The sequence below is a fragment of the Mesoplodon densirostris genome, chromosome 6 (genome assembly GCF_025265405.1).
Source record: "Mesoplodon densirostris isolate mMesDen1 chromosome 6, mMesDen1 primary haplotype, whole genome shotgun sequence".
NCBI lineage: Eukaryota > Metazoa > Chordata > Mammalia > Artiodactyla > Ziphiidae > Mesoplodon > Mesoplodon densirostris.
The window spans coordinates 57,120,907-57,145,166 of NC_082666.1; the positions used below are offsets into that span (position 1 = coordinate 57,120,907).

The 24,260-nt window shown below is 35.9% G+C and overlaps 1 protein-coding gene across 6 annotated transcripts in view; it reads right to left on the reverse strand.

Moving 5' to 3' along the window:
• The window catches only part of FOCAD (focadhesin), a 313,353-nt gene that overhangs the window by 157,153 nt on the left and 131,940 nt on the right, over positions 1-24,260 (reverse strand). For all 6 annotated transcript variants that reach the window (XR_009532822.1, XM_060102011.1, XM_060102014.1 and 3 more), the window contains 4 exons: positions 10,857-10,961; positions 10,362-10,463; positions 9,705-9,835; positions 7,474-7,600 (listed from right to left, as the gene is read on the reverse strand). Coding sequence is in view for 5 of the 6 variants with exons in the window: in XM_060102011.1 (XP_059957994.1) it covers positions 7,474-7,600; positions 9,705-9,835; positions 10,362-10,463; positions 10,857-10,961 (465 nt within the window). In the remaining variant the exon portion in view is untranslated. The remainder of the gene's footprint in view (positions 1-7,473; positions 7,601-9,704; positions 9,836-10,361; positions 10,464-10,856; positions 10,962-24,260) is intronic.

Consider the following 24,260-nt stretch of genomic DNA (forward strand, 5'->3'; position numbering starts at 1 on the left):
CTGGGCCTGAACCTCCACCCTCTGAGGCTTCCTCTGGCTGCATGAGTCCTGAGCCTAAGCCCCACCCACCCAAGGCTTCTTCCAGCCTTTTTTGTTTTTTTTTTTCCTGCTGAGGTTCTGTTTTGCATTGTTGTTGTTTCATTTTTATTTTTCTAACTTTATTTTATTTTTTATTGCTTCTTATTGTTCTGCTCCTTTTGGTTTGTTACATTTTTTTTTTCTTTTTTTGCCACACCACATGGCTTGCAGGGTCATGGTTCTCAGGCCAGACGTCGGGCCGGAGCTCCAGTGGTGGGAGCACCAAGGCTGAGCCACTGGAATGACAGAGAGCTACAGGCCGAAGGGAATATTAATCGGTGTGAGCTTTCCCAGAGGTCCTCATCTTGACACTAAGACCTGGCTCCACCCAACTGCCTGCAAACTCCAGTGGTGCAAGTCTAACAGCAAACAACCAGCCAGACAGGAACACAGCCGCACCCATCAAAAAAAATGAGATGACAAAAAAATATGCTACAGGCAAAGGAGCAAGATAAATCCCACAAGACCAAATAAATGAAGAGGAAATAGGGAACCTACCTGAAAAAGAATTCAGAGTAATCATAGTAGATGATGATACAGAATCTTGGAAAGAGAATGAAGGCACGGATTGAGAAAATACAAAAAATGTTTAACAAGGACCTGGAAGAACTAAAGAACAAGCAAATTGTTATGAACAACACAATAACTGAAATGAAAAATACACTAGAAGGAATCAATAACAGAAAAACTGAGGCAGAAGAACGAATGAGTGAGCTGGAGGATAGAATGGTGCGAATAACTGCCAAAGAGCAGAATAAAGAAAAAAGAATGAAATGAGGACAGCCTCAGAGACCTCTGGGACAACACTGAATGCACCAACATTCGAATTATAGGGGTCCCAGAATAAGAAGAGAAAGAGAAAGAGTCTGAGAAAACATTTGAAGATATTACATTCAAAAACTTCCCTAACATGGGAAAGGAAAAAGCCACACAAGTCTAGGAAGCACAGAGAGTCTCATACAGGATAAACCCAAGAAGAAACACACCAGGACACATAATAATCAAAGTACCAAAATTTAACTGAAAGAAAAAATATTAAAAGCAAGGGAAAAGCAACAAATAACATGCAAGGGAATCCCCATAAGGTCCTCAGCAGATTTTTCAGCAGAAACTCTGCAGGCCAAAAGGGAGTGGCAGGATATATATATATATATATATATATATATTTTTTTTTTTTTTTTTTTTTTTTTGCAGTACGCGGGCCTCTCACTGCTGTGGCCTCTCCCGTTGCGGAGCACAGGCTCCGGACGTGCAGGCTCAGCGGCCATGGCTCACGGGCCTAGCCGCTCCGCGGCACGTGGGATCTTCCCAGACCGGGGCACGAACCCATGTCCCCTGCATCGGCAGGCGGACTCTCAACCACTGCGCCACCAGGGAAGCCCCAGGATATATTTAAAGTGATGAAAGGGAAAAAACTACAACCAAGATTACTCTACCCAGCAAGGATCTCATTCAGATTCGACAGAGAAACCAAAAGCTTTACAGACAAGAAAAAGCTAAGAAAATTCAGCACCACCAAACCAGCTTTACAACAATTGCTAAAGGAACTTCTCTACACAGGAAACACAAGAGAAGAAAAAGACCCACAAAAACAAACCTAAATCAATTAAGAAAATGGTGGGGCTTCCCTGGTGGCGCAGTGGTTGGGAGTCCGCCTGCCAATGCAGGGAATGCAGGTTCGTGCCCCAGTCTGGGAAGATCCCACGTGCCATGGAGCGGCTGGGCCCGAGAGCCATGGCTGCTGAGCCTGCGCATCCGGAGCCTGTGCTCAGCAACGGGAGAGGCCACGGGAGTGAGAGGCCCGCATACCGAAGGAAAAAAAAATGGTAAAAGGGACATACATATTGATAATAACCTTAAATGTAAATGGATGAAATGCTCCAACCAAAAGACATAGACTGGTTGAATGGATACAAAAGCATGACCAGTATATATGTTGCCTACAAGAGACCAACTTCAGACCCAGGGACAGATACAAACTGAAAGTGAGGGAATGGAAAAAGATATTCCATGCAAATGGAAATCAAAAGAAAGCTGGAGTAGCAATACTCGTATCAGATAAAACAGACATTAAAATAAAGAATGTGGGCTTCCCTGGTGGCGCAGTGGTTGAGAGTCCACCTGCCGATGCAGGGGACACGGGTTCGTGCCCCGGTCTGGGAAGATTCCACATGCCGCGGAGCGGCTGGGCCCATGAGCCATGGTCGCTGAGCCTGTGCTCCGCAATGGGAGAGGCCACAACAGTGAGAGGCCCACGTACCGCAAAAAAATAAATAAATAAAATAAAATAAAAAATAAAGAATGTTACAAGAGACAAGCAAGGACACTATATAATGATCAAGGGATCAATCCAAGAAAAAGATATAACAATTATAAATATTTATGCACCCAACATAGGACTGCCTCAATAGATAAGGCAAATGCTAACAGCCATAAAAGGAGAAATTGACATTAACACAGTAATAGTGGAGGACTTTAACACCCCACTACCACCAATGGACAGATCATCCAGACAGAAAATTAATAAGGGAACACAAGCTTAAAATGACACAACAGACCAAACAGACTTAATTAATACTTACAGGACATTCCACCAGAAAGTGGCAGAATACACTTCCTACTTAAGTGCACACAGAACATTCTCCAGGACAGATCACATCCTGGGTCACAAATCAAGCCTCAGTAAATTTAAGAAAATTGAAATCATTTCAAGTATCTTTTCCGACCAACACTATGAGATTAAAAATCAATTCCAGGAAAAAAAACAGTAAAAAAAATACAGACACATTGAGGCTAAACAATACACTACTAGATAACCAAGAGATCACTGAAGAAATCAAAGAGGAAATAAAAAAATCCATAGAAACAAAGGACAATGAAAACATGACGACCCAAAACCTATGGGATGCAGCAAAAGCAGTACTAAGAGAGAAGTTTATAGCAATACAATCCTACCTCAAGAAACAAGAATAATCTAAAATAAACAATCTAACCTTACACCTAAAGCAAGAAAACAAAGAAGAACAAACAAAACCCAAAATTGGTAGGAGGAAAGAAATCATAAAAATCGAAGCAGAAATAAATGAAATAGAAACAAAGAAAACAATAGCATAAATCAATGAAACTAAAAGCTGGTTCTCTGAGAAGATAAATTGATAAACCTTTAACCAGACCAATCAAGAAAAAAAGGGAGAGGACACAAATCAATAAAATTAGATATGAAAAAGGAGAAATTACAACGGACACCGCGGAAATACAAAGGATCATAACAGACGACTACAAGCAACTATATGCCAATAAAATGGACAACCTGGAAGAAATGGGCAAATTCCTGGAAAGGTATAATCTTCCAAGACTGAACCAGGAAGAAACAGAAACTATAAACAGACGAGTCACAAGTAATGAAATTGAAATCGTGATTTAAAATCTTCCAACAAACAAAAGTCCAGGACCAGATGGCTTCACAGGCGAATTCTATCAAACATTTAGAGAAGAGCTAACACCTATCCTTCTCAAACTCTTCCAAAAAATTGCAGAAGAAAGAACACTCCCAAACTCATTCTACGAGGCAACCATCACTCTGATACCAAAACCAGACAAAGACATCACAAAAATAGAAAATTACAGAACAATATCACTGATGAACATAGACACAAAAATCCTCAACAAAATACTAGCAAACAGAATCCAACAACACATTTAAAGGATCATACACCATGATCGAGTGGGATTTATCCCAGGGATGCAAGGATTCTTCAATATAAGCAAATCAAAAAATGTGATACACCATATTAACAAATTAAAGAATAAAAACCATATGATCATCTCAGTAGATGCAGAAAAAGTTTTTGAAAAATTCAGCACCCATTTATGATATATACTCTCCAGAAAGCGGGCATAGAGGGAAACTACCTGAACATAATAAAGGCCATACACAACAAAACCATAGCAAACATCATTCTCAATGGTGAAAAACTGAAAGAATTTCCTCTAAGATCAGGAACAAGAAAAGGATGTCTACTCTCGCCAGTATTATTCAACATAGTTTTGGCAGTCCTGGCCATGGCAATCAGCAAAGAAAAAGAAATTTTAAAAATCCAAATTTATATATAAAACACTGATGAAAGAAATCAAAGATAACACAAACAGATGGAGAGATATACCATGTTTTAGATTGGAAGAATCAATATTGTGAAAATGACTGTACTATCAAAAGCAATCTGCAGATTCGATGCAATCCCTATCAAATTATTAATGGCATTTTTCACAGAATTAGAACAAAAAATTTTACAATTTGTATGAAAACACAAAAGACCCCGAATAGCCAAAGCAATCTTGAGAGAGAAAAACGGAGCTGGAGGAATCAAGCTCCCTGACTTCAGACTACACTACAAAGCTACAGTAATCAAAATAGTAAGGTACTGGCACAAAAACAGAAATATAGATCAATGGTACAGGATAGAAAGCCTAGAGATAAACCCATGCACCTATGGTCACCTAATCTGTGACAAAGGAGGCAAGCATATACAATGAAGAAAAGACAGTCTTTTCAATAAGTGGTGCTGGAAAAACTGGACAGCTACATGTAAAAGAACGAAATTAGAACACTCCCTAACACCATACACAAAAATAAAATCAAATGGATTAAAGACCTAAATGTAAGAGCAGACACTATAAAACCCTTAGAGGAAAACATAGGAAAAACATTCTTTGACATAAATCGCAACAAGATCTTTTTTGACCCACCTCCTAGAGTAACAAAAAGAAAAACAAAAATAAACAAATGGGACCTAATGAAACTTAAAAGCTTTTGCACAGCAAAGAAAATCATAAATGAGATGAAAAGACAATCCACAGAATGGGAGAAAATACTTGCAAACAAAGCAACTGATGAGGGATTAATCTGAAAAATACACAAATAGCTCATGCAGCTCAACATCAAAAAAACAAACAACCCAATCGAAAAATGGGTGAAAGACCTAAATAGACATTTCTCCAAAGAAGACATACAGATGGCCAAGAGGCACATGAAAAGATGCTCAATATCACTAATTATTAGAGAAATGGAAACTGAAACTACAATGAGGTATCACCTCACACCGGTCAGAATGGCCATCATCAAAAATCTACAAACAATGAGGGTGTGGACAAAAGGGAACCCTCTTGCACTGTTGGTGGGAATGTAAATTGGTACAGCCACTATGTAGAGCAGTACGGAGGTTCCTTAAAAAACAAAAAATAGAACTACCATATGACCCAGCAATCCCACTACTGGGCATATACCCTGAGAAAACCGTAATTCAAAAAGCCACATGTACTCCAATGTTCACTGCAGCACTATTTACAATAGCCAGGACATGGGAGCAACGTAAATGTCCATCAACAGATGAATGGATAAAGAAGATGTGGTCCATATATACAATGGAATATTACTCAGATATAAAAAGGAACAAAAATGGGTCATTTGTAGAGATGTGGATGGACCCACTCTGTCATACAGAGTGATGTAAATCAGAAAAAGAAAAACAAATATCATATATTAATGCATATATGTGGAATCTAGAAAAATGATACAGATGAACCATTCTGTAGGGCAGGAATAGAGATGCAGCGGTAGAGATCACACATGTGGACACAGGAAGGGATGGTGGGATGAATTGGGAGATTAGGATTGACATATATACACAACCATGTGTAAAACAGACAGCTAGTGGGAACCTGCTGTATAGCACTGGGAGCTCAGCTTGGTTCTCCGTGGTGACCTAGATGGGTGGGATGGGGCGGGAGGGAGGCCCAAGAGGGAGAGTATATATGTATACATATAGTTGATTCACTTCGTTGTACAGCAGAAACTAACACAACATTGTAAATCAACTATACCCCAATTTAAAAAAAAAATCACATGATCATCTCTATAGACACAGAAAAAGCATGTGACAAAATTCAATATCTATTCATGATAGAAAATTTCATCAAAGTTGGTGTAAAAGGAACATATCTGCTCATAATAAAGGCCAGTTATTATAAACCCACAGCTAACATCACACTCAATGGTGAAATGATGAAAAGCTGAAAGAATTTCCTCTAAATTAACAGATGAATGGATAAAGAAGATGTGTGTGTGTGTGTGTATTCCAAATATACATAATGGAATATTAGCCATAAAAAGGAATGAAATTCTGCAATTTGCAACAATGTATATGAACCTAGAGTATATTATGCCTAGTAAAATAAGTCAGACACAGAAATATAAATACTCTATGTTATCACTTATATGTGGAATCTAAAAGATAAAACAAATGACTGTACATAACGAAACAGAAACAGACTCACAGATACAGAGAACAAAGTAGTGGTTACCAGTGGGGAGAAGGAAGGGAGGAGGGGGGAGGTAGGGCTATGTATTATGAGACACAAAATACTATGCATAAAATAAATAAGCAACAAGGATATACTGTACAGCACAGGGAAATATAGCCATTGTTTTTTAATAACTTAAAGGGAGTATAATCTATAAAAGTATTGAATTAATATGTTGTACACCTGAAACTAATATGATATTATAAATCAAATATACTTCCATTAAAAAACAATAATAAAGCCGCTTACAAGGCTGCATAAAAATTTTTTTTTACATAAAAAACTTTTGTTAGGTCGATGAATGATCTTTGATGTAATTACCACATTTTTCCAAAAGATTAAAGATTTCCTCTGCTGTGCTATAGTTTTGGGAGCAGTCTGAAGTTCAGAAGATGATTTAGAGACTCGGTTCTAATATCAGTCCATCCTACCCAGTCTGATCATTAGGAAAGAAAGGATCCTTTGCCAGTCTTCAAGCCAACAAAAGGTTTTGCTGGCTATAAAACTGCCACTGGGGGCTTCCCTGGTGGCGCAGTGGTTGAGAGTCTGCCTGCCGATGCAGGGGACACAGGTTCATGCCCCGGTCCGGGAAGATCCCACATGCTGCGACCGAGAGCCATGGCCGCAGAGCCTGTGCTCCGCAATGGGAGAGGCCACAGCAGTGAGAGGCCTGCATACCACAAAAAAAAAAAAAACAACAACAACTGCCACTGGCCCATGCCGATTTCCTTACCTCCTCTGCTTCTAAGGCTCTCTAATCACGAAACCGAGAAGCAAATGTACTCAAGAGTTCTCCTATAACCATACTTCTCCTATATTAACAAAAATAAATAACAACTGGGAAGAATCTAAAGTCTGGTTTTCTTTAGCCTCTAGAAAATGTCTACATGTTTCAAGACTTCCCTCTGCAAAGAATTTGTAAAGTAGACTGTCTTATTTCACTCTTCTGAACAAAAATCTCCTACATCCTTGTAACTACAATGCCTTGTAAATTATTTTCTTCCAAATTATACAAAACAACTCAAAAAAGCCCACCTCAGCCTGGCAGAGTGCATGAAGACCTTGTAACACCAAGGCTGCTGGAGTAGCTTGGTCAGGCTTAGTGCATTCATTCAACATCTGGGAAATAGCTGCCAACATATCTGCACCATGCTGATATGGCCTACAAGAAATGACAGTTTAGGGCTTCCCTGGTGGTGCAGTGGTTGAGAGTCCGCCTGCCGATGCAGGGGACACGGGTTCGTGCCCCGGTCCGGGAAGATCCCACATGCTGCGGAGTGGCTGGGCCCGTGAGCCATGGCCACTGAGCCTGCGCGTCCGGAGCCTGTGCTCTGCAACGGGAGAGGCCACAACAGTGAGAAGCCCACGTACCGCAAAAAAAAAAAAAAAAAAAAAAAGAAATGACAGTTTAGACACAAGATTAAAGCCAAAGAACTATATTACTACTCCAAGGTCTTTTGCCTGAACAAAAACATTAATGCTTTTCTTTACTCTTGTGCCTATCAAACGTTGACCCTCAACTAGTAATACCATATGCTTTTGTTCAAAGATTTGCATCTTCATCATTTCTGCTGTAACTTCAGGCTCATTTTTGGTATTATTACCCAAAAAAGAAGACACTGCTTAACAAATTTTATTCTCCCTGAATCACAAAACCTATTGTCTGAATCGACAAAAACTCAAGTCTATAATAATAGTGAAAAGAACTGACTTACCTTATTGAGATCATCAGTAAAGCCAGGGATTTGAGATCAGAAGATGATTGGTCATAGCAGTATTACAAACTTAGGTGGGTATGCCTATCACAATAACGACGATAATGATAATGATGATAAAAACAATAATAATATGAATTATAACTGACTGAGCACTTACTTCATGCCAGGTACTGTGCTGGATTCACTCACTCATCCTCCTCTCCTTCCTCTATCCCACATATATTGTGCTATCCCCAGAATGCTTTTAACTTCATAAAGAAGTGCTCAGGTCTGCATTCTTTGTAATCCCTCAGCGATATAATACTTCTCTCTATTTAACAAAATATCAATTGAAAAAATTGCCTGACTGAATTCTATTGCTTCACTGTCTGCCAAATGGAAATCATTGAACAGAACTGGAAAAATTTGATGGCTCTCAAGATGGTAACTGAAAGGTTCACTGAATAAGTTTTCAACAGACTCTGATCTGGTCTGATGTTTAGCGTCTCCTAAGCCTCAGCTTTAAGTATGTAAAATTAAAATGTCGGCTATCATCTCTAAATTTTTTCCATGCCAATACCTCAAGAGAATCTGAACTCTTAAGTCTTGGGTTAACACGTGTGTAGCTTTTAGACTAAGATGTTTTTTGTGTTGCCAAAAGGCTGAAGCTTAGAAAAGAGGCAGAACTCCTGAGGCTTAAATACAGTCTGATCCAAGATTTTACTTGAAACGGAAATCATCCACATTATCAGCATCTGGGCCAACCCATTCATTGCACAGCTTCAGGAAGTACCATTCACAGTGTCATCATTGACATAAGTGAGAATGATGCTCCAAGAATTCTACAGTGCAGTGGCTCAATCAATATATGAAACTGCAGGATTATAACTCATTTCAAATGTATCAAATCTATTTCCTCTCTAAGATTTTGGCCTTACCCTAATTCAAGAAAATAGAAATCTGGCAAGGTGGAGCTTTGCTTAGTGTTATTTCAGTCTTGTCACCTCCTGCCTAGTTATTAACCCATAACCTAGAATAGCAGTCATCTCCCTAAGGTCTTCATGTCTTCCTAAACCCTAAAGCATACACAGGAATTCAAGGTCATTTCCCTCCTTGTAATAATTCCTAATAATTAATTCCATTCAAGGAGTTACAAATAAGGCCTCCTCTATTAAAACATCTTATAAAAATCAAGTATAACATAAGGAGAATATAAGAAAGAACAGTTTGATCCATAATCCACTGCTTAGGTTTCAGGAATTTATATATAGAAAAATAGAAAATGTAACATCATATGTTTTATTACAACATTAAATTATTACACAGAAAAGGATATATAAATAGCCTCTAAACCTAGATATAAGTTTAGACCTGAAAAGACATGCCTTCTACTCAAAGTTATTGTCTGATGTTACTAAATTTTACAGTCAGACAACTTGACTTTAATATTCATTTATTCTTAGTCAAACATCCTCTGCCTATCTTTCCTCGCTTCTTGCTTGCAATAAAAAAATTAAATGCAAAATAATATATCATGATATACATTCCCAAGGGTCAAGCATGTCTTACCTTTGCTTGCATATATCTCTGATCGATGCTGCTTTAGCTATCAGTTTCTCCCATTGGACCTCCTTGCCCACAGACAGAGAGGGCACGTCGGACATGGCCATCAAACGCTGCAGTTCAGGATAGACACGATCCTAAGAAGGCAATTTCACAAAAAAGGTAATTTCACAACTTGAGTTGAATAATAATTGTCTCCTTTTACGCAGCATTTTCACCTCTAAATCTTACATCTGCATTGCAAATTATAATGTGTTTCATCTAATCAGAAAAAAAGAATGCTGTTATGATTGCTGGGGATTTTCTTACAGATCCCTGTACTGTTCATTTCATAAAACAAGAAAAAAGTGGCAAAATCTCACTCTTAATTACAAAGGCTCTAATCACTTATATTTCTAACACTTTATCCACACAAATGGAAAAATAAATTTCAGAATTAAGGAAATAAGATTATTTTCTATTATCAATTTCTCTGAGAGTCAATCACAACTGACCGCATTATAGATCAAAAGCACCACACTAAATCAAAATTTCTCAATGCAATCATTGATGTCACTCACTAATATTACTATATCAAAGCAGTGTCATGCATAATGACAAAATTAGCTTTCTTCAGTGAAAGGGACATGCATACTACTCATACAAGTGTATATCTGAGCTTACCTGTTTTTCCCACAAAGAAGTCAACAAGCGCAGAGTGATAGCTTTTAGTTGCGGAGTGGTTCCAAGAAGTTGAATTACTCGTAGAATTTGTCCTATGCACACCTAGGAAACATTGAAGAAACTTTGGTTTCATAAGTGCAAATGTGGATAACCCCAAGGTTACCAAAGGAACTTAAAAACCTCTTATTATAAAGACTGAAACGGAAGCTTACTACAGTACTACCCATCTCCTCAGAGGTTGGAGATAGCTTTGGGAGGAGCTAGTTAGCAATTCTGGGGGCATAAAGACCCAATCTCAGACAATAGCCAATGGGAAAACTTGATGAAAAAATGATTTTTAAAAATTAATTCTTAAATATTGTAACAAAAATGTTTGGCCCAACAAGGGAAGCAGTGATCAAGGCAAAATTAAAGGGTCAAAATTTCACATGACAACAAACAAAATTCATGTCTCACTTTCTTTTTGCCCCAAAGTAAGTTGCTTAATATACAAACCTTGTGAACACCAAGCGTAGGCAAAGTATACAAGATATCATTGTATAACACAGGTTCCAGTGGTCTTCCTAATTTGAACATCAAAACTGGAATCAGATTTGGTACCTAAAATGAATTTAAAGAACATATAAATTATGCCTTTTAAAAGAAATCAATCTATAAAGCAATCATTATTTCATTTTTCTCCAAAGGAATACTATGAATATATATGAATTAAAAGCCTAAAAAAATGTCAGTTAGCCATTTGTTATTAATGGTAACTTCAGAGTACTGCTAATATTCTATCTCTTTTATAATTACCTGTGAGCCCTTGTTCTACCCATTTATACACGTATACATATTACAGGGGCTTTTTGGTGTTAAGAAAATGCCTTTCTTAACTATGACATTAACTCTCAGCAATACAAAAATAATATATATCCTGCCCTAAAGAAGCTTACAGTTCTAATGAGTAGCATAGTGAAATATTCAATGGTTATTCCAATGTAAAATAATTTAAAACAGTTGTAATGTAGGGGGGTTAATGGACAAAAATTTCCCTCCACGTTCATATTTCAATCCCTATGCATGACACAATAAAATAAGAAGAGCAAAATCATTTGTGGATCAAAAGATTTAATATTGTTAAAACGGTACTATTTCCCAAATACATCTACATATTCAATGCAATCCCTATCAAAATCCCAGGTAGCCTCTTTGCCAAAATTCAGAAATTGATCCTAAAATTCATTTGAAAACAAGTGATCCTGGAGAGCCAAAACAATCTTCAAAAGGAACAAAGTTTGAAGATTCAACCTTCCCAAATTCAAAATTTATTACAAAGTTACAGCAGTCAAAATAGTGTGGTACTGACATAAGGATATAAATATAGATCAATGAAACAGAACTCAGAGTCTAGAAATAAATCCTTATATTTAAGTCAATTGATTTTAGACAGAAAGGTCAAGAAAATACAATGCAGAAAGAAGAGTCTCTTTGAAAAATGGTGTTTGATTTTGACAACTGTATTTCCATATGCAAAAGAATTAATTTGGACCCCTTCCTCACATCACATGTAAAAATTAACTCAAAATAGATTTCAGACCTGAATATAAGAGCAAAAACTGTAAAGCTCTTAAAGAAAATATAGGAGTAAATCTTTGTGACCATTAGTTAGGCAAAGCCTTCTTAGATATGACACCAAAAGTATGAGCAACAAAAGAAAACAAAACATTTCATCAAATTAAAAATATTTGTCCTTCAAAAGACACTATAAAGAAAATGAAAAGAACAACCCACAGAATGGAAGAAAATATTTGCAAATCATATATCTAATGAGGAGCTTACATCCCGAATATATGAAGAATTCATACAACTCCATAATAAAGGACAAATGACTCAATTTTAAAAGAGCAAAGGATCTAAAGAGATACTTCTCCAAAGAAGATAAACAAATGGCCAAAAAAAAACCCACAAAAAGATAATCAGCATTAGCCATGACACAAATGCAAATCAAAATCAAATGATGCATGACTTCATACCCAATAGGATGGCTTGAAACCACAGCAAGTGTTAGCAAGGATGTGGAGAAATTGGGACCTTCATACACTGCCAGTGGAAAAGTGAAATGGTGCAGCCCCTTTGGAAAACAGTCTGACAGTTTCTCAACTGGCTAAACAGAATTACCATATGATCTAGTAACTGTACTCCTAAGTACCTACTCAAGAGAAATTAAAACATATAACCACACAAAAACTTGCATGTGAATGTTCACAGAGGTATAATTAATAATAGCCAAACAGTGGAAACAACCCAAATATCCATCAACTGATGAAGGGATAAATAAAATACAGCATATCCATATGACAGAATATTATTCTGCCATGAAAAAGTAATCAACATGGATGAACCATGAAACATCAAGTGAAGTAAAAGAAGCCAGTCACAAAAGACCACATATTATATGATCCATTTATATGAAATGTCCAGATAGGCAAATCTACAGAGACAGAAAGTAATTGCTTAGCATCGGGGAGGTGTAGGAGAAAATGGGGAGTGATTGCTAATGGGTACAATGTTTCTTTTGGTGGTGATGAAAATGTTCTTAAATTATCTGTCATTATGGTCGCACAATTCTGTGAATATACTAAAAGTCACTTTGTACACTTTGAATGAATTAATTAAATGGCATGTGAATTAAATATTATAAATATATATATAATATATTTATATGTATATTTTATTATATATATATATATATATTTTTTTTTTTTTTTTTTTTTTTTTTTTTGCGGTATGTGGGCCTCTCACTGTTGTGGCCTCTCCCGTTGCGGAGCACAGGCTCCGGACGCACAGGCCCAGCGGCCATGGCTCATGGGCCCAGCCACTCCGCGGCATGTGGGATCTTCCCAGACCGGGGCACGAACCCGTTTTCCCTGCATCGGCAGGCGGACTCTCAACCACTGTGCCACCAGGGAAGCCCTTATTATTTTTATATTTTTTAATAAATATATAAAACTATATTTTAAAATAATTAAGTGAACACCTATTATGAGCAAGGATCTCTACTTGATGGCACAAAATGTAATGCCAAAAAAAATTTTATTTTTCTTATAGTGTATTTGACAAGTTTGTTACCCAGAAGTTGATAAATTTCCTCTATCTGCTGTAGTCTTAGAAAACTTGTTCCTTCTAAGCTTAGAAGACATCTATTTTAATTCAATCTCAAGAAGGAAAAAAAAAATCTTCCTAACCCTACCAACAAAAAAGTGACAGTTAAACACTGACTCATTAATGTGCCTGACCATCACATACCACAGTGGCATTCGGAGCTACACATGTAATGGCTACAGGCACACAACACACAGCCAGAATTTATGATGTTTTTAACAACTGCTGGGGCTCTATTGGAACAGAAGTTCCAGCACCCTCACCTTGAGCAAATGAAAAGAAACAAATTTTTGAACTGGCTTTTTAATTCCCCATTTTAATTAAAAAAGGTTATCTTAGATTGCACTGCACAGGCCTCAATGAATTACTACTCCTGGGAAGATTTCTACAAAGACAGTTTGACAGATTCTTAGTTCTGAGAAGGGCAATCGGTACATATAGTGGCATTTTACAAAATACTGTATTTAATTATATGGCTTTTAACAGATGCTTTAATTATATTGTCAGGAAAGAAATAAAGTATTCTACTTATGCTAAAGAGTACACCTCCTTCACGATCCTCAGACCTAAAGAAGTACGTAAGGGTGTTTAGTTTTCTCTGGTAAGTTCAGAAATTAAAAAACAAAGTGGGAAATTTTTACAGCAAATAATCTTAGATCTTGAGGCTATTCTAGTTCATATTAAATTCTCAAATCAATGGAAAAACAAAATAGGTGTTATTTCATTAGGAAAACATAGATATAGATATATATGTGTGGAAAACATTTTTTGCATAAAGTCTGAGCTGTTGTTTTCCAAATGAAAAGACATATGTGTATTTATTGATTTATTTGAGATGTCATTATGGGCTCTTGATTCCTCTGCTCTTGAGTCTTCTATTCTCTGGAAGCAAAAAAAGAGAACGAATACTCTGTCTTTACCTTAAATTTAAAATAAGCTGGCAAGTGCCCTATAATTCACTGTCTCGAGACCTCTTGGTTTCATAAAACTCAATGTTTTCTCTCCCTCCTTCAGAATTCAAGTCCTTGATTTAAAAAATTTGATTTCAAATGATGGAATCATTAAGGAAACCCCTCCCATAAGACTATCAGCAGGTTTCTCAGCAGAAATTTTGTAGGCCAGATGGGCATGCAGAATGATATATTCAAAGTGCAAACAAACAAACAAAAAAACCCAGCCAACTAAGAATACTATATCCAGCAAAACTTTCTTTCAAAAATGTAGGAGAAATACTTTTCTAGATAAACAAAAGCTGAGGGAGTTCATTCACTAGGCCTCCCTTACAAGAAATGCTAAAGGAAGTCCTTCAAGTTGAAAGGAAAGAACATTAGACTGCAACATAAAAATATATGAAAGTATAAAGCTCAGTGATAAAGGTAAATGTATAGAAAAATATAGAATAGTGTAATATGTCACTTTTAATACTAGAATAGGAGATAAAGACATAAATATAAATAGCTAACTATAAAGATAGGTTAATGGATACACAACATTAAAAGATGTAAATTGTGACATCAATACCATAAAGTGTGTGTGGGGGGGTGAAAAAGTAGAACTTTTACATGCAATTAAAGTTAAGTTATTATGAGCTTAAAACAGGCTATTATAACTGTAAGGTGGTTTCAGTTAAGTGCCATGGTAACCACAAAGAAAATACCTATAGAAGATACATAAAAGATCATGGTTAAGGAATCAAAGTATTTCACTACAAAAAAATCAACAAAACACAAAGTAAGACTGAAAGAGAGGAAAAGAGGGACAAAACAGCTATAATTCAGACAAAAACCAGTTAACAAAACAGCAATATTACATCCTTCCTGATCTATAATTACTTTAAATGTAAATGGATTAAACTCCCCAGTCAAAAGACAGAGTGGCTAAAAGTTAAAAGACAAGATACAACTAAATGCTGTCTATAAGAGATTTACTTTATATTTCAGGACACACATAGGCTAAAAATAAAATGACAAAAAAGATACTCTATGCAAATAGTAACCTCTAAAAGAAAGCAAGGATAGCATAACTTATACCATGCAAAACAGACTAAGTCAAAAACTGTCACAAGAAACAAAGACAAACATTATATAATGATAAAAGAGTCAATTCACCAGGAAGTTAAACAATTATAAATATATATGCACCCAACATCAGAGCAATATATGTATGCTCAAATATACAAAGCAAATATTGACAGAACTGAAGGGAGAAATAGATACCAACACATATAATAGATTTCATTACTCAACTTTCAATAATAAATAGAACATCCAGACAGAAGATCAATAAGAAAACAGAGGACATGAACAACACTATGGACCAAATGAAACTAACAGACATATACAGAACATTCCATCCAACAGCAAGAAAATACAAATTCTTCTCAAGTGCATACGCAACATTCTCCAGGAAAGATCCACGTGTTAGGTCACAAAATAACAAATTTAAGAAGACTGAAATCATACTAAGTATCTTTTCTTACCACAGTGGAGTGAATCTAGAAGTAAATATTAGTAAGAACACAGGAAAATTCACAAATACATGGAAACTAAATAACACACTGTTCATCAACAGGTGAATGGATAAAAAACATGTGACATACACACACACACACACACACACACACATATATATATATATACACACAATGGAATACTACTCAGCCATAAATAAAGAATAAAATTTTGCCATTTGCAACAAAATGGATGGACCTGGATGGTTTATGCTTAATGAAATAAGTCAGACAGAGAAAGACAAATACTGTATGCTATCACTTACATGTAGAATCTAAAAAATAAAACAAACTAGTAAATATAACAAAAAAGAAACAGATTAACAGATATAGAGAACAAACTAGTCATTACTGGTGGGAAGAGGGAAGGGGGTAGGGGCAATATAAGGATAGGGGATTAAGTTTATACAAGCTACTATGTATAAAATAAATAAACTACAAGGATATATTGTACAGCACAGGGAATCTAGCCCATATTTTATAATTACTATAAATGGAGTATAATCTATAAAAATTTTGAATCACTATATTACACACCTGAGATTAGTGTAATAGTGTAAATCAACTATATTTCAATTTTAAAAAAGAAAGAAAAAGTATCTCAAATAAATACTCTAAACTTATACCTCAAGGAACTAGAAAAAGAATAAACTAAGTTCAAAGTTAGCAGAGGGAAGGAAATAATGAAAATTAAAGCAGAAATAAATGAAGTAAATAATAGAAAAAATCAACAAAATTAAAAGTTAGCATTTTAGAACATCAACAAAATTGACAACCCTTTAGCTAGACTAAGAAAAAAAGAGAGAAGACGCAAATAAAATCAGAAATGAAAGAAGAGACATAACTGACACCAAAACAATACGATGGATTTTGAGACAACCATATACAATTATACTACAATAAATGGGATAACCTAGAAGAAAAGCCTAAATTCCTAGAAATATACTTCTCACCAAGACTGAATCATGAAGAAATAGAAAATCGGAACAGACCAATTATAAAGAAGGAGATTGAGTCAGCAACCAAAAACCTCCCAACATAGAAAAGCCCAGGACCAGATAATTTTTTTTTTTTTTTTGAGGTATGTGGGCCTCTCACTGTTGTGGCCTCTCACCATTGTGGCCTCTCCTGTTGCGGAGTACAGGCTCCGGACGCGCAGGCTCAACGGCCATGGCTCACGGGCCCAGTTGCTCCGCAGTATGTGGGATCTTCCTGGACCGGGGCACGAACCCGTGTCCCCTGCATCGGCAGGCAGACTCAACCACTGCGCCACCAGGGAAGCCCAGGACCAGATAACTTTACATGTGAATTCTACCAAACATTTAAAGAAGAAAAAACACCAATCCTTCTTAAACTCGTCCCTAAAAATTGAAGAGGTGGGAACACTTCTGGACTCATTTTATGAGACCAGCATTATTCTCATACTAAAACCAGACAAAGACATTACAAGAAAAGAAAACTACAGGCAAACATCCCTAATGAACACAGATGCAAAAAGACTCAACAAAATACTAGCAAACAGAATTCAACAACACATTAAAAGGATCATAAATCATGACTAAGTGGGATTTATCCCTGGGGTGCAAGGATGGCTCAACATGAAAATCAATCAATGTTATAAACTACATTAATAGAATGAAAGATAAAATCACATGATCATCTCAATAGTCACAGAAAAAGTGTTTGACAAAACTCAGTACACTTTCATGACAAAAACATTTACTAAACTAGGAATGGAAGAAAATTACCTCAAAATAATAAAGGCTCTATGACTATGAAAAGCCCACAGCTAATATCATACTGAAAAGTAAAAACGAAAAACTTTTCCTCTAAGATCAGGAACAAGGCAAGGGTGCCCACCCTTGCCATTTCTATTCAACATAGTACCAGAAGTTCTAGGCAGAACAACTAGGTGAGAAAAAGAAATCAGAAAGGAAAAAGTAGGGACTTCCCTGGTGGTCCAGTGGTAAAGAATACACCTTCCAATGCCAGGGACGCGGGTTTGATCCCTGGTTGCGGAACTAAGATCCCACATGCCACAGGGCAACTAAGCCCATGTGCCACAACTACTGAGCCCACGTGCTTCAACTAGAGAGCCCACGTGCTTCAACTAGAGAGCCCACGTGCTCTGGAGCCCACACGCCACAACTAGAGAGAGAAAACCTGCACACCACAACTAGAGAGAAGCCTGTGTGCCACAACAAAGAGCTTGCGCACCACAATGGAGGATACTGCATGCTGCAACAAAGATCCTGCATGCTGCAACTGAGACCCAATGCAGCCAAAAAAGAAAAAAAAGAAAGAAAGGAGGAAGTAAAATTATCTGTGATAACATGATCTTATATGTAGAAAACTCTAATGATTCCACACAGCAAAAAGTTAATTAAAACTAATAAATGAATTCAGGAGAGTTGCAGGATACAAAACAAACATTAAAATTCAGTTGTGTTTCTATACACTAACAACGAACAATCCAAAAAGAAAATTAAGGAAACAATCACATTTACAATAGCTCAAAAAGAATAAAATACTTAGGAATAAACTTAACTACAAGGTTAAAGACTTGAATATTAAAAATTACAAAACATTGCTTAAAGAAATTAAAGACAACACAAATAAATGTAAAGACATCTTGCGATCATAGATCTGAAGACCTAATATTGTTAAAATGTCCATACTACCCATAAAAGTCTACAAACTGTCAAAATCCCAATGGAACTTTATTTTTGCACAATAGGAAAACAATCATAAAATTCTTATGGAACCACAAAGGACCCTGAATAACCTCAAAACATATTACAAAGTTACAGTAATCAAAACAGTATGATACTGGCACAAGGACAAACATATAAACCAATGGAATAGAATAGAAGGCCCAGAAATAAACCTATGTATATACGGTCAATTAACTTATGACAAAGGAGCCAAGGATATACAATGGGGAGAGGATAGTCTCTGCAACAAATCCAGGGAAAACTGGGTATCTGTATGCAAAAGAAGGATATTGGACCCTTATCTTACACCATACACAAAAATCAACTCAAAATGAATTAAAGACTTAAACATAAGACCTGAAACTATAAAACTCCTAGAAGAAAACATAGAGTAAAAACTTCCTAACTCTGCTCCTGGCGTTGATTTCTTGTATATGACACCAAATGCACAAGCAACAAAAGCAAAAACAGACAAGTGGGCCTACTTCAAACTGAAAAGCTTCTGTACAGCCAAGAAAACATAGTAAAAAAAAGGCAACTCATGGAATAATAAAAAAATTTGCAAACCATATATCTGATAAGGGGTTAATACCCAAAATATATCAGGAAACCCTACAATTCAACAATAAAAATATAAACAAATAATCTAATTTTTAAAAATGAGCAAAGGACTTGAACGACATTTTCCAAAGAAGAAATACAAATGGCCACAGGTATATGAAAAGATGCTTAATATCACTAATCATCAGGGAAATGCAAATCAAAACCACAGTGAGATATCACCTCACACCTGTTAGAATGGCCATTATCAGTAAACTAGAAAATAACAGGTGTTGGCAAGGATGTAGAAAAACTGGAATCCTTCTACACTGTTGGTAGAATGTAAAATGGTGCAGTCACTATGAAAAACAGTACGAAGGTTCCTCAAAAAATTAAAAATAAAACTAACATATGATCCAGCAATCCCATTTCTGGGAATTCAGGACAGGCAGTAGTCTCTTTTAAAATTTATTCACAAAAAAACATTAACTGCTCAGTTGCTATTAGCTGCCTGTTCTGAAACAAGAGTCTTTTTTATTGAAACACAATTTTCTGTAATATGTTATGGAATATAAGTAAACTTGAATTGTCTGACTTGTTTAACTTGGCACTGTTAGTTTTTATACTAAAATACACATGAGTATTTTAAAATGTTTCAAATAACTGAAATATTTCAAAGGAATTGAAGTCAGGAACTCAAAGAGATATTAGCACCCCATGTTCACTGCAGCATTATTCACAATAGCTAAGAGATGGAAATAACCTAAATATCCATCAGTGGATGGATGGATAAATAAAATGTGGTATACACACACAACTGAGTATTACTCAGCCTTAAAAAAGGAAATCCTGTCATATACTACAGTATGGATAAATCTTGAGGACATTATGCTATGTGAAACAAGCCAGTCACAGAAGGACAAATATCACATGGTTCTACTTGTATAACTATCTAAAGTAGTCAGTCTTAAAAAAAGAAAGTAGAATGGTGGTTGTCAGGGGCTGGGGGAAGGGGGAAATGGGGACTTGCTGTTCAATGGGTACAGATATTCAGTCTTGCAAGATGAAAAATTGTATACAGTATACCTAACATTTTGATAAGAAGGTATATTTCATGTTACGTGTTTTTCCCCACAATTTTAAAAAGAACCATGGGATTGTTTTTTAAGAGTCAGAAGAGTCTTGTTGAGTTCATTTAGATAAATGACTTTATATTACAGATGATGGAAGTGAGGCACAGAGGGATCACAAAGTTAGTTGGTGGCAGAATGAGGATGGAAGTCCACGTCTCAGTTCACTCCTCTATTCTATCCTGGCGGAAATGAAAATGATAGAAGATTCCAGGCTGTACATAATAGGATAAAGAGCTATTATGTAAGTCTTCTCCCTATAATCAGACAAAACATACAGAAAAAGCAAGCAGGAGAGACAAAAACCAGTACCTACCTGGAGTCAATCATATAAAGAACAGAGTAGAAAAATTTAACTCTGGATTCCACAAAAAATATCCATGTTGGCAACAGTGTATGAGGCTACACAGAAAGTAGCATAATCTTTCAGAGAGTTCTATAATGAAAATCATGAGTACTGCTATCCACTAATAAATTGAGAAATACAAAGGGCTTTGTTATTATTCATTTTAGTTTTCAGATGAGAGATATAATAAATGTTTATAACTACCCTCTTTTTTAAAAGCATGAGAGACTCATACTTTAATACTATATAAGAGATATAGCTATAAATTAGTATCAAAAATTAAGATACCAGTGAAGAAAATAATTCAAGGTATGATCATCTTATGGAAGTAAGAGGCAAAAATCCAAAGCAATACCTGGTTTTCTTTAATTTTTTAGACTTATGTTTTACAAAACTAGACCTGAACTACAAAAGCATTCTTAGATCATATTTTATACATATCCTTAGATAAGTGCTGAACCATCTTTGCACAAGACTCTCTCCTGTGAAAAAATGGAAGTAATCTATGTACACAAGTGTATTTGCCATTTATAAAACAGTGGTAAGATAACAGTATGTGTTAAGTTAGAAATGAAAAGATAAAACATGAATTAAAAAGATTTTTTTTATTGAAGTATAGTTGATTTATAATACCGTGTTAGTTTCAGGTGTACTATACCGTGATTCAGAAAAACATGAAATTTTATAGAACAAAGAGTGAATATGCTAGTATGGTACATATAAAAACAAAAGCATAGGGCTTTCCTGGTGGTGCAGTGGTTGGGAGTCCACCTGCCGATGCAGGGGACGCGGGTTTGTGCCCTGGTCTGGGAGGATCCCGTGTGCCGCGGAGCGGCTGGGCCCACGAGCCATGGCCCCTGGGCCTGCGCGTCCAGAGCCTGTGCTCTGCAACGGGAGAGGCCACAGCAGTGAGAGGCCTGCGTACCGCATAAAAAAAAAAAAAAAAAAAAAAAGCATAAATACATTCTTTAATAATTTTAACATTGAAAGAAATTTTTTTAAATTATTTATTCTACAATAAAGGGGCATAATGTACTATGATTTTTTTTAACATTAGTTAATTCCACCTTCCTCAATTATTTGACATGTCTACTTTGGTATCTACTTATTATTTAAGTAATACAGTGAAAAGCAGTCCATTGAGGGACGTGCTGAAAAACTAATCATTTCCTTTACTTGTAAGGAATCTGCAGAAACGCAGCAACATTACAGAAATGTAAACTCAGTATAATTTTTTCCTTCTGTGGTTCATATTATATTTATATCACAGCATTATAATTAAATAAGTGGTCTAGGGTCTTGAAGTTTAACCTTTGAGAGTCAGATAAAGTCAAGGGAAGATAGGTATCTAGAAGATTGCCCCCACTGGGCAATCTTCTTTCTATCTGATATTCACTCTAGCCTTATTCCAGTTCAGCCTGAGCATCTGATCCATAATGACTCCTCCAACAGTAACAGCTAACACCTATTGAACAGCGACTGTAAATGCTCTCCTTAGCACTTTATAGAAATCATGATTATCATCATGTTTGAAATGACAAAACTGAAGCTTGTAAAGGCCAAATAATGTGCTCAAGGTAACAGAGCTAGTACATACTGGAGGTAGCACTAGAGCAAAGCAATTTAACTCTGAAGAGCCCAGGTACTTGCCACTTTGCCTTACCAAAAGTAGGGATGGCATCTTCCTCACCTTTGAATCTCAGGTTCCAGCATACCGTAAGTGCTTTTAGAATGCATAAACTACTCCTAATTCCTTTATCTGCTCAAATTCTATTTGCAAGATGAATCTTATAATAGTGTTGCAGCTATTTCATTCGGTACCCAATTATTAAAAGCCTACCACTTGCAAAGAAAAGTACTTAAAGATAGTACTCTGACCAAATTAACTTTGAATCAGAGAAATTTACCTGTTAGGTAAGTGTTACCAGGATATCAAAATGTTACCAGGACATCTTCAGAATCTGAGGTAAGAATTTCCCAGTACATAGAAAAATAAGTTCAGCAACACAGGAGCTCCAAGTATGGGAAAAAGAGGAAATACCACAAGCTAGAATGGATAAAATCAAGTATCATATCACTTGAGGAGTCTGAAATACCTGGAAGAAAATAATCATGACCTTTCTCAACCTAAACTTAATTTCTAGGTTTAGCCTCCTTAGTCTTCTGAATTTAATTATCTCTCAGAGTCTGGCAATTTATGTATTTAGAACATGGTATAAGAAAACTTAAATTATAAAGTATTAGTCATACTATTAGTATGTAATCACCAGTGGGAAAAAGGAGTATAACCACAACTTCTTTCAATTGCTAACATTTTAACAACTTGCTATAAATGATAACTATAATGACTGAATTCCTGAAAGTATAAAATTTCCTTCCTAAAAAAAAGTCGGTTTTACATTTCTATCAAGGTAAGATCTAAATCTTTGGTAGTCTGACTGGTAGAACAAAAGTGAAAAGCCAATATATCCTGTAAGTAAAGTATAATGTGTGTATTTTTCCTTTCAATTCGGTACAGTCGATTTCTACTACTGCATATGTCATTGACAATGAGTCTTAAGTGAGAGAATTGAAAGGAGTCTGAATGCCCTCAAACAATGAGATATAATTAAATACAGCTCAGTGAGATAAGCAACTATGTAATAAAACTAGAGAGAGTCAATGCTTTGAATGTATTAAAATAGTACCTTGCTCAAGGATCCCAAAGCTATGACAGTCAGATCAATTTACTGGAATATGAAAAACTATGCAAGACTGACAATGGTAAACATGAGCCAATTCATACTACATTTGAGGGAAAAAAAGATTAAATGGTCAATACAAATTGGCTGAACATAAAGTATGACTCCAAATCCTCACTTTCCTTCTTCAATGACAAAAAACCTTTGAAGTATAAATAAGTGGTAGATATTTTATACCATGAATTGTATTTATAAGGTCCCAATTCAGTCTCAAATGAAAGCCTTAACATTAAATAGGGTTTACATGAATAATGGTAAACAAATGACCTGACTAGAAAGCTATACTAACCAAAAAGATTCACACCCAGAATGAAGTAAAATTAATGAAAAAAGCCAGAAACACGAAGAAGGATTGATATAAATGTCTTGCAACAATGAATAAGAAGACATTCAATTGCTTGGAGTAGACAGTGTATTGTTAAGGAATGACAGAAAACAGATTTAGTAAACTCCTATCCTGCATAATCTTCTGCATCAAGGAAAAATATTAGACTAGAGAGATGAATGTTAGTAAGAAAACACTGACAGTGACACCCATGATAGAAGCAGACAGTACAAACTGAAAGAAAAAAAAAAAGATGATGATGATTAATCCATGAATGGTTTTTAGAAAAACTGATTATTAGTGGGGAGGAGAAATCCTAACACATTACCACGTAAGAAAAAAATTCCAAATGGATTCAGGAATTAAATATCAAAGAGAAATAATGATTAAAGAATCTAGAAGAATGTTAAGTGAATATTTACATGCCCTCTAGAAAGAAAATAGCTCACT